General features: G+C 44.3%; 3 protein-coding genes across 4 annotated transcripts in view; 2 read left to right on the plus strand and 1 right to left on the minus strand.

Annotated features, from left to right (window-relative positions):
- LOC106806545 (myotubularin-related protein 3-like) overlaps positions 1-7,732 on the plus strand; it is a 12,615-nt gene extending 4,883 nt beyond the window's left edge. Inside the window, exons 7-9 of one of the 2 annotated variants that reach the window (XM_014808520.1) lie at positions 2,880-2,996; positions 3,591-3,787; positions 5,083-7,732. In XM_014808520.1, the coding sequence (XP_014664006.1) occupies positions 2,880-2,996; positions 3,591-3,787; positions 5,083-5,254 (486 nt within the window). In that variant the 3' untranslated portion in view covers positions 5,255-7,732. Of the gene's footprint in view, positions 1-2,879; positions 2,997-3,469; positions 3,788-5,082 lie in introns of those variants that run through there. The other variant, XM_014808521.1, reaches the window with a different exon arrangement.
- Positions 7,733-7,906: 174 nt separating this feature from the next.
- LOC106806546 (zinc finger protein 708-like) lies at positions 7,907-11,092 on the minus strand. The gene has a single exon (XM_014808522.1). It carries the CDS (start codon positions 10,909-10,911, stop codon positions 9,121-9,123), a length of 1,791 nt encoding a protein of 596 aa, XP_014664008.1. The 5' UTR covers positions 10,912-11,092; the 3' UTR covers positions 7,907-9,120.
- A 101-nt stretch (positions 11,093-11,193) lies between these two features.
- Positions 11,194-11,702, plus strand: part of LOC106806548 (60S acidic ribosomal protein P2-like) — an 11,028-nt gene continuing 10,519 nt past the window's right edge. The window contains 1 exon segment of the mRNA XM_014808524.1: positions 11,194-11,281. The gene's annotated coding sequence lies outside the window, so the exon portion shown is untranslated.

The raw sequence follows: 11,702 nt of genomic DNA on the forward strand, positions 1-11,702 counted from the left end.
TATCATTAATAGACCATTTACTCCATTTTTTTCCACTGGCCCATCAGGCTTGTACATTTACCAGTTTCATTGGCCTCACGGAAAATTTACTGGCCTCGGATACCGGGCCAGTGGTTAATTTCGCAGACTGGTGTTAGCTATTAGTGACTAATTACTAAACTCCGTTTTATTTTGACAATTCTTCAGCTAGCAGCCAACTCGAGATTTTCGCCAAAATACTAGATTTTTGTCGCTTAATATCTCAGCGTAGGGACATTGTAGGGACAAGCGGTTTGTTTTATATTAACAAGGTAGGACAGCTGAATAATAATACCGCAAAGAATTGTCAAAATAAAACGGGTAAAGTTTACTAATTCCACTGTAACTACAACATGGTTGTTGCATTTCACCGTTGCATGCTCTTATACTTTAAAATACGCTCTTAGTAACATAACATGCAGCAGTTTGAACCGGTGTAATGTCCACCTCTGTAGAACCAGCACCTGTCTATAAAGCTCACTTCTTGCATTTTTTTTAGCTCATCTGACATAGTCAGATGCAGCTTGTCTAAGAAGCGCATGCACTCGTTCCGTCGCGGACTCACAGTCCATTGCATCTCGCTCCAATACACGAGATTAGAGCTACTAAGATCATAACCTTAACCTGCGCGCTCGCACGACCAGTGGATGGTGGTCTACTATATCTCGGGGGACGTAGGTTACCGCATTTAGTAACCTAGCAACGGGGATCGCGCATACACACACAATCCATAAAATCACGTCATTTTACTTAGGCGCAAGATGGGTGGGGCCGTATCTGTGAGTTATGCGAGGAAAAGCTGGCCGCTTGGGCTCAAAACACGTCACAGATGTCCTGTTGCTCAGCAAAGGGAAGACCGCTTACATAACGAGGCATTCTGTACTCATTACATTCGCACATGAGGAAAAGTATACCACATACACTCAATCACTCTGATCAACTCATGTATACATGTGCGTGCCAATGCCAGAAGTAAACTCCATGAATCGCAACGCCGCGTGCCAACTTTGTCCTATGACTTTAACGTATGCTCAGATCTGAGCACGATAAATGGCACGCAGCACGACTCATCTTGCATCATGTATGTCACATCTTACTTGAGGAGACTAATGCAGTATGAGTTATATATGAGATTCTGTATGGTTAAGAGCATTTTACGTGGATAAGTGACAAGAGCCGCATGAGGTCTGTGGCTCATCTGAACGGGACTGTATTCTACGGTTAAAATCACTCGATACCAACAACAATCTCATTAAAGTTGATAGTAACTACCCAGGGAGTGATAGGTCAATGCTGCGCTTTGTTATAATTGTCGCGTAGCAACTGCAGAAATTATGTTTTCATCAAACAGACAATATTATTTACGGGCCAAGAGTCCGCAATATACGACGCCGCGTGACTCACCAATGATCTGCATTCTGTCAGCTGACTCCTTTGCATTCTTTGACCCCTTTGAACATACACTCACGCATCGCGCCTTGACTTGAATTCAACCATGCGGCGTGCCTAGAACTACCACTATGGTTTTTCTGTTGCTAGTTGCTCTGTGCATTGTGAAACCCTAACCTCTATTAAAAACAGAACAACAACAAAAGTTAGGAGGTAGTTAGGTGTAGGCCAATGTGAACGTTTTGCCTTTTTTTAGTATTTTTGTTTTGTTCGAAATTTTAGTACGCTCGTGAGTGAAGACGATCGCGTTGGAGCTCCCTGTGTCAACAATGCAAACCATATAAACGAATATTTAGTTTTCAGGCACCGATTTTATCAACCAACTCTGGTTCGGCGGGTTAATGCTCAGATATGCAGAAAGCTCTTAGTTGCCTGAAATGATGAGTACGAACGAGCGAGACCGTCCCTGCGTCCCGCGTATCTGCATATCGCATGTGGCCTAACAAAGGTGTCACTACGCACAACTTAAATGTTACGTTTATAACCGTAGCAACAGACCTCAGATGAGCCCAGACGCTCTGCGGCTCTTGTTACTTTTCCACGAACTACATGTGACATACATGTGCAAATGAGCGTGGCTGTCCATTTATCGTGCTCAGTATTGCAATACTAATAAGGAAGTTGGACTGATGATTTGCATTCAATGATTATTTGGCATTGGCACGGCATGTATACATGCTGATCAGATATAGTATTTACTCTTGTGGAATGTATAGATGCTGTTATAGTATTTACTCTTGTGGAATGGTTTGCAAGCGGCATTTCTAAAGCATAGCAATTGGCAGTATAGAGATCTTGTGTTGGTGTATGCGCATGGGTGCTAGTACTAAATGTGGTAATTCACTAAACCATTGACACTGCGCATGTTTCACTTTCCTGGTTTTGATTATTCACGAGTGACTGTAAAATACTTCCCATTATAGCAAAGCTTGTGCCATAGCATCACTTCTCACGATACAGAAGTTGTCTATGACACAACTAGTGCCAAAACCCATGCTATATAATATCTATGTATAATTGGTTAGTCAGTGTAAAGTAGTTTTAAAATTGTCTTTCAGATAAATACAAAAATGTAGACTAATTAGGTCTCACCTATTGGCGAACATATTGCTAAATTTTTCCGTATAGAAATTCCCACGAGTTTGTTCTGTTACGGTATATAAAATAGCAAAATCGGTGCCACCAGACAAAAGTGCATCTCATTGTGTGGCGTAAGTGGTTCAAGGCTAGTACAGAATCTTTATAACTTTATGCCAGACTGGCAGACTGTTCGAATTGCTTACTTTGAAATCATGTTATATGTATGCTTTCCTGACTTAGTTAGCAGTCATGAATTTTACCATTCACGAGGATATCAGACATACGTCTCGTACAGCGTTCATGTGTTTTTTATTGGTGTTTGTTTGTCGCAGGCACGCATCGATGCACTGCAGAGGGAGCTTCATGAAACACAGAACCTTCTGATCCGACAGATGTGCAGGCAGTGCTGCCAGTATGCAACCAACGCCGTCGATTACTACGACGAATCGGTAATCGTTTAGAGTTTGAACCGAGCGGCTTCCCTACCCGGATCTTATTCAGCGATTCCACCGAGCGAACACGTGCTGAGATTGTTTGTCTGCGACGTGCGTCACGACCCGTGTTTCTTTCATAGATCTTCCGTCCTCATTTTCCAAGTGTTTGCGTTTTGTTGCTTCCACATCCCCCTCCTCCCCCTTACCTGTCTCTATGTTGCTCCCAGGCTCATCCCCTAGGTCAGTCCCGCATGGATTTCCGCGGCATGAGCCACGCAGGCACGGCGGCTGCTATTGTCATCAGCACTGGAGCCTGCGGCATCTACTGGATGCTCCACCACTAGTTAGTACCTTCTGTAGCATGTGCGTGTAGTAGTGCGTGCGTGCGTGCGTGCGTGCGTGTATGTGTGTGCGTGCGTGTATGTGTGCGCGTGCGCTACAATCGGCCGTAATCACCACAAAAATAATGCGAAGAACTTACGTCATAGGTGAAAGCCGATCATCTCTAACCTAACAACGTTGCGCCGAAAACGATATGGTCCGATCACAAACGTCATTCTCGCACGTAACGCGACCGTCATGCCTGCAGCTGCTCATTTCCCGCTCCAGGGGTCGCTACCGGAGTCGACGGAGAGCGGTGTTGAGCAGCAGTCGCTGGGCGGCCGCAGCGGCACGTCTGACCTCAGCTGGGAGCATGTGGAGGGCCGCGACGCCGACATGACGCTGTGGATGCCGGACCACGCCGCCGCACGCTGCCTGGGCTGCGAGGCTGGTTTCAGCGTCGTCCGCCGCAAGCACCACTGCAGGTACCAGCCGTAGCATGGCCCAGCTATCTCACGATCGTTGCTGGTGCGTTGTCGCGCACCGCACGCTAGATTAAGTCACTGTAGTTAGTAAGTAACTACTGACATGTTCAGTTAGGAAAGCAAATAACTGTTTAAGTGATCATCCGAGCTTCTATCTAGAACGACCTTACTCTATTCTTTCGTATTCAGGGTCAACAAAATATCAGTTTGTAATAATCTACCTCAGGGTGTTAAAGGATGTGCATCCATTGCATTGCAGTCCTTGTGTTTTGGAAGAAGCAGGCGAGTGAAAAATCGCACACCTTGGCTCGCCGAGGGGTGTGATTTGCATCGGAGTGCCCGCAGGTCACGAGGCAAACTAGGGGTGTTCGGTGGCATGCCCCCCCGGAAAAAATTTTAAAACTAGACTTCATGAAATGCCATTTCCAGCATTTTGGGCTAAAAATTAGCTCTGCATTTGTACTATTAATTTTGACATTTTTTAGGTGATTTTTTTTTCATCTAACAAAATATCAGTTCTTGGACATGTGGATAACTTGAATCACACATGTAGCATGTTTAGTCAAAAAGGAACAACACTCAATTTTTCAAAGTAGACTATTAAAACTTTATCTAAAAATACAACCAATCACATTCGTCATTCTAGAGCGCTTTGCGACTGTCGATATAAACATGTGAACCGACTTCCGGCAATGTCTGTGATGTTTACAACCATTTGCGTTTATCTTCGAGTTTATAAGTTGAATTAATGAAAAATAAAACACGAAAAAAAGAAAAGAAAAAAGGTGTGCGTTTTGATAATGCTTAGGTGCGCGTTTTTTCGCACTTCTCGTGATCAATCGTGGCGCGCGATGGCGCGCGAGCGCGATCGCGCACCTTAAAACACAAGGTCTGCATTGCATGTAGCATTTAAAGCTAGATCAGCATGCATTGATGACCATCTCTAATATCTAGCAGATATGCATTATATATGTTACGTATACTACATATACTATATACATACATACAGTGTAGCTTTGTTATAATGCGATGGTTGGGGTCCATAAAATGTCATCGCGAAAAAAGCGGGGTCGCACTAAATCGGGGTTATATATACGTGGCTATATAAGAGCAAAAAAAAGGGGTCCAACGACTCATCACGTTATATTCGATTTCGCATTAAATCGGGGTGCGTAAAATCAGGGTTCCGTTGTATCTATATATATTCTATGGTTTATATACCCCCCGTATAATCTTGGTATAACATTGTATATATCAACAACTGGTATAACCTTGTTGCTTTTGCTGTTGCACAGGAACTGCGGAAAGATTTTCTGTGATGAATGCACTAACTACCGGATGGCGTTGCCGAGTGAACAGCTTCCCTATCCTGTTCGCGTCTGCTACAGCTGCTTCCGTACCGTGCAATCTTCCCAGTCACTCATGGACGTTGCACTCGACAAATCCATCGCAGTGTCGAGCAGCTAAACCGGTCGTCCCGGCAACGGTCGCCACGGAGACCGCTGGCCATCCAGTGACAGTCACCATGGAGACCAGCAGATGTCATGGCTATGGCCGCCATCGAGGCATCGGGACGTTGCGGTAGTGGTCGTCATGGGTGCGTTGGGTGGTGATGTCGCTGCGGCTGTGCATTGGTAATGCAAGTTTGCTGCAGGGCGAATGAACTGTTCTAGAAGTGTAAGGTGCCGTTGTTGTTGTTAGGATCATGGCATGCGGCTGGTCGTGTCTCGGGAGGCTGTAAAACTGCTGTGCCTGTGTGGCAGCATCGGTGCTGGTCTTTCAAGCATTTTCACCCCGGTACCCCCCTAGTGCTCATACGTCGCATTTATTGGTTGGTTGATTATGCCCGTCTGCATGGTTCCACAACGATTCGCTCGCGATGTCATCTTGTCCACTGTTGTTACTCTGTGAGAGACGGAAAGTTATGATTTCGTAAAAATCTGCACCGGTTTTAGTTGCTTTTGCTGTCGTTTATTCAAAACTATTGCCAATAACATGTAATACGTATCGAGAGAACATGTAGAATGCGCCCATTTAGTCGTATATCAACTTTTTTTACATCTGTTTGTGACTGGTTGAGTGCTCTGTTTGTTATGCTACTCATTACACCATATAGGTAGTAGCCGAAAGGCAAGAGAGAGAGCGCAACTGAAAGGAACAACGATGACGTGTGTGTGTGTGATGGGAAACAAAATTTTCAAAATCTCGCATTGATATAGTCGAACCTTATGTCCTTTCGCTCGTCTCAGCTGCCAGGCTGCTGTATCGTTGCTAAACCTTTTTTGCGTGCTCTTTCATTTAATTGGGGGGAAGTAGGTTGGAGAAAGTGCATAGCTGTGTCGGTAAGTACGTGTAGCTTTATTAAATTATTACAAATGATGTGTATATAATGCTTTTCAGAGGTAGGAGTAGGTGTTAGGCATTGCGTGGACTTGCTCTGTTGCAGTTGTAAGCCACCAGCTATTAAATAGCATTATTAGATGAGATGTAAGTATAATGTTCCACCTGTTACAGAGTAAGCATTTGTGACCACCCCTGAATGGTGATATTCACCCATTTAAAAGCGAAGTGCAGTGAGGTGTATGAGTGGGTCGCGTTGCTCTTGAAACAAATGAACGTCTCTGCCAATGGATGTGTGTCGTCTGTAAATTACAAGCTAGGGCTTATTGTGTATATTACGGAGGGGTTAGCTATATAAAATTCATTCGATGAGTTTATCGCTTTTTCAACATTAGAAATGACTTGGAACCAATCTTTAAATGTGTCTCATATTATACATGTAAATATATTTCGATTAAACATGCTTCAAATTACTTTCAAATCGGTAAGTTTGTCTTTGACATGATGATTGTTTCTCATACGGGCAGTATGTTTTCACAAAGTGTAAATAAATGCGCCAAGGAGCTTTAACGGTTCTAAATTATTTGGAATTAAATCTGTATGAAGTTGTTTGTTGTTATTGTGAATGAAAGTTTAGTTTTCTTACAAGCGTTTCGGTAAACTCCATGTTGGGTGTTGAAGGCTGGAGACGATACTAGGTCCACTAAGGTCTAACAAACATGTTAGTCGCAGATTTTGCAGGTACTTGAAGAAAAAAGCTGGTGCTACGAACGTTGTCCAACCAGAATTATAGACCAGTACATGTTAAAAGAAGTGAACGATATTTTTAACTGCCACATTCATGGAATCAACCAGATCTTGATATCATTCGTAGGCAGTTAACTGATGTGGGGCTGAACGGTAGTGGTGAAATGGAGGATTTGGTGGTAAAACGTGGTAGAATGCGTATTCTTGATTGTTGGTTTGTTACTGTTAACGATTGCCCTAGAAAACTGGAACCACTTGGCATGAAAAATTGTTACTGTGTAGTTGACTATGCTGCCTGTTGTGGAACGTGCTTAGAGAAAACAAGAAATAAATACCCAAACAGCTATTCCCATTCTATTGATAAGTGTCGGCACAGACAGATACCTTTTCTAATTTCGGCTTTTCTAGTCTGTAGTAGACGAGAAAAAGACAAAAATTGTAACATTAAAGCATCTATCAGCGGCACTTACAGCTATTTGCACTAGACTCGTAACGTGAATAACTGAGATACAAATACATGAAGAGCGTATTGAGTATAGACTTCATACGCTCTTGAATACATGTATAGTTGAGGTAATAGCGGTTTATGTAGTTTCAAGATAATACTGCCGTATTCGGCCCGTATCCTGCCCGTCACACAGTGCAGTTCTACTGTTGCATTCTTGGCAACTGAGTTCCTTATTGCTGAACTACTAGTACTATATATAATGTTCCGTGGGTTTGATGGCAATATTCACATCTGTTTGGAGAGAGGGCTGGTGGTTTGAGAAACACATCTACAAAACTGAACTGTATTTGAAGTTGATGCATATATGCATTATGCTGCAATAAAGATGTTTTATGACTTGATAACCTGAATTCCGGCCTTAACTCTTTGCTATAGTAGTTGTTTGTTTAGTAAACAACTTGGAATACATGCACACATGCCAGGCAAATGTCATGCAACTACTTTGTAGTCAATACTATCACTGAACAAGCATTTATCGCACAGAAACGTGTGGAAATGAAAAATCACGAGACATGAGAAACATATTTCCGTTAACAGTAATTTATTGTTGGCATTGATCATGATTTCAATGTTCATCTACATTTCTAAGTACATCTACTCCTATATAGTCGAAGTTATGCTGTCAATTTACTACTAACGTATTTGTATATTAATATATGATCTTCAACAACCTGTTACCAATGAACATCTAATATCAGTTAATCATTAAAGTCCGATTACAATTTATCTGCCATGCTCTTTGTTACATGTGGTTAAAACTCTTACATTTCCTGAATAGATTTCATATTAGGAAAAAATATAAATGCATAATAGTTCATGTATAAATTTCATATACAACATTTAAAATATACTTAAATATTGCAGTTCATTACTACTAACGTATTTGTATATTAATATATGATCTTCAACAACCTGTTACCAATGAACATCTAATATCAGTTAATCATTAAACAATCATTAAAGTCAAATTACAATTTATCTGCCAAGCTCTTTGTTACATGTGGTTAAAACTCTTACATTTCCTGAATAGATTTCATATTAGGAAAAAATATAAATGCATAATAGTTCATGTATAAATTTCATATACAACATTTAAAATATACTTAATCAATTTCTGTCGTTGACAGCAGCTATTACCATTTTTATGTAGCATTGTCTAATTATATCAATAATGGCAAATTTGAAAGTAATTGTAAAGGGATTACACATATTACTCTTACTATGCAATTTCGGTATAGGGCAGAAAACCATCTAGATGTAATATGTGTTTTCATTTACTTCTTTAGAAATATTCATTTAATCATGAGTTCAATGATTTAACAGATTGACAGCTTTCGTTGTACATGCTACATTTAAACCACCAAAGCTTATCAATAATAGAAAATAAACTATTTGTTTGACTATCAATACCAGGCCTGGTCATTATTGCTTGGTCTGGTCAAACAGCATTTGGGAACGGTTCGCCTCACAAATACTGAAATATAAGAATACACGGAGGTCACTTCCTACAATGCCTTTGCTGCTGTTGGTGGTGTGCAGTGACGAGTAGATTCTGAATGCAGAGGTCGCACGGAGGTCACTTCCTGCGATGACTTTGCTGCTGCTGGTGGTGGTGTGCAGTGGCGAGTAGATTCTGAATGCAGAGGTCACACGGAGGTCACTTCCTGCAATGACTTTGCTGCTGCTGGTGGTGGTGTGCAGTGACGAGTAGATTCTGAATCCAGAGGTCGCACGGAGGTCACTTCCTGCGATGGCTTCGTTGATGCCGGCGCAGCGACGCGTAGACTCCAAATTTCGCGCCGCACAGGTCGCACTTGTGGTACTCGCCCGCGCGCGTCTCGTGCGTCTTCATGTGTTTGCGCAGATGCTCGGCCCGGGCAAACGCCGACCCGCACGCATCGCAGCGGTGCTTCCGCTCACCGCTGTGCGTCAGCTGGTGATTCTTCAAGTATGCCGGCAGCCTGAAGGTGGCGCTGCACACGTCGCAGCCAAACGGTTTCTCGCCCGAGTGCAGCAGCCGGTGCGTGCGCAGGTCGTACAGGCGGGTGAACGTGCGGCCGCACGTGTCGCAGCGGTGCGGCCGCGCGAGCGAGTGCACCACCTCGTGCTTGCGCAGACACGACTCGATCGGGAAGCTCTTGTCGCAGCGCGCGCACTTGAACGGCCGACCGACGACGTGCTCGCGCATGTGCCGCGCGTACGTCTTCGCGTGCGTGTACGTCTTGCCGCACTGCTCGCAGCGGTAGCGCGCGTGACGCGTCTTCTTGTGCCGCGCGACGGCGACGCTCGTCGTGAACGACTCCTCGCAGGCGTCGCACGCGTACGGTCGCTCACCGCACTTCACGTGGGCGCGCAGCTTGTAGACGCGGGCGTTGTCGTGCACGCTGCGGTGCACCTTGAGACGGCGTGCCTCGCTGAACGCCTGCTTGCACACCTCGCAGCGGTACGGCTTCTGCACGACGTGCGTCCGCTGGTGGACGGTGAGAAACTGCGTGAGACGGAATGCCGCGCGGCAGCCAAGCGCCGTGCACTTGAACGGCAGCGCCCCCTGGTGTTGCCGACTGTGGTTGCGCAGTTGCTCTATGGTCTTTAGAGCCATGCCGCAGTTGTCGCACTTGTAAGGTCGCGACCCTGTGTGCGTGCGGATGTGCTTCTGCAGGGAGAGCGGATACTGAAACGTCGACACGCACTCCGAACACTTGTACGGCCAGACGTCTGTGTGCTTCACCTCGTGGCGATGTAGCGTACTCGCCTGTGAGAAGGTGGCGCCACACACCTTGCATTTGTACGGTCGTTCTCCATTGTGCGCCCTCTGGTGGTAGCGCAGACGTGAGGGAACCCAGAATGCCCTGCTGCATTCATCGCATTTGAAAGGCTTATCTGCTTCCGGCCGGTGGCTGCGCTCATGAATTGTTAGGTCTTTAATCTGCAAGTAGGAGGCCGGACATTCTTTGCACTTGTGGGACGTCGCGGGAACATCCGGCTCGGTCACGCCTACACTGCTGACATCACATTCACGTGAGGTGCGCTCAGGAGACTTGTCGAATTTCTCGGCGGCGTCAGTCAACTTGACTTTGTGGCGAGACACCGCGCGGTTTCTCGTGAAGGGCTTTGCAAATAGCCTGCTTGCGCGTACCACAGGCGCACTTCCCCTGTTCACTGCGCTTGACGATGCCTGCCGCTTCTTCACTCCGATGCTGTTCACACTCACAGGCTCTGTGATCACATCATTGTCATCAACGCCGGTTTCGTCAGAGGTAGTGCAAGTTTTTTGCCAATGTCCATCGTCAGAGTCTTCGACCAGGCGCCGTGGGGGTCTGCGCTTACGCGTAGTGCGTCTCGGGTCTACAGTTCCATTCGGTAGCTGTAGTTTCTCGAGGCGCATGAAACAAGGTTTAACTTTAACGCTGGCGTAGGTACCAGGCTCGTATTGGAAATGTTTCGAAGGTTTTATCAAAGATTGCTCTTCTTCTCTTGGCCGTTTTATTCTTCTGGAAGAGCGTCTCACGGCAGCAGGTTTGTGAGACATAATTTTATACCTACAGAGCTAGTGAACTAAACTAAATATAACAATGAACTAAACAGCAAACAACTGAAAAAGACGCGACCTCGGAGTTTTGCACCGTGCTGCTACCTGGTGATGAAGATTAAAGTTTTGGGCCACATGAGTCATGAGAATAAAATACAAACTTGTATAATTTGTTATATAATAATAATAATAATATATTGATGATATAAAATAAGAGTTTTTGCATGATATATCTATAGTATATGCACACACATTTATGATGACGACATTCCCACCAAAGCTGACTGTTTCCGGTTTCCGATTTTTGGTTTTCTCTCGCCATCTTGATCTTACAGCGTTGAAACGTTTCGTGTCGTTTGTCTGACTTAAAGTAAGAAATTCACTATTTAAGAGCGTGTTTTCTATTATTTGTTCAAGTAATTAGCTGCATGGAAGTCAATTCGGTTGATTTGTTTCCTTGTTAATAGCGAAATGAAAGGAACGAGGATATACGGGCTCTAGCAATTGGAGCGAGTTGCACACGTGCAAAATTACTCTTGTGGTTGCGCCATGGTACCGAAATAGTAGTTGGGCTAATCGTGTGAATGACGTGTTCTTTTCTAGACACATTACGCCACTTGCGTTCAACTTGGCAATAGCTGGTGATCGCTGAGGCAATTGAATACATATTAGACATAATAGGTTAGCCTGCTTGTGCTCGCATCGCTCACACTGAACTGGATAGACCAATAAATTGTGCCCTAAAAAATTTTATATTCTGATGTTATTTTAGGGCCCAATAGGCTTCCATA

Source organism: Priapulus caudatus, unplaced genomic scaffold, assembly GCF_000485595.1.
Source record: "Priapulus caudatus unplaced genomic scaffold, Priapulus_caudatus-5.0.1 Scaffold167, whole genome shotgun sequence".
Lineage (NCBI taxonomy): Eukaryota > Metazoa > Priapulida > Priapulimorpha > Priapulimorphida > Priapulidae > Priapulus > Priapulus caudatus.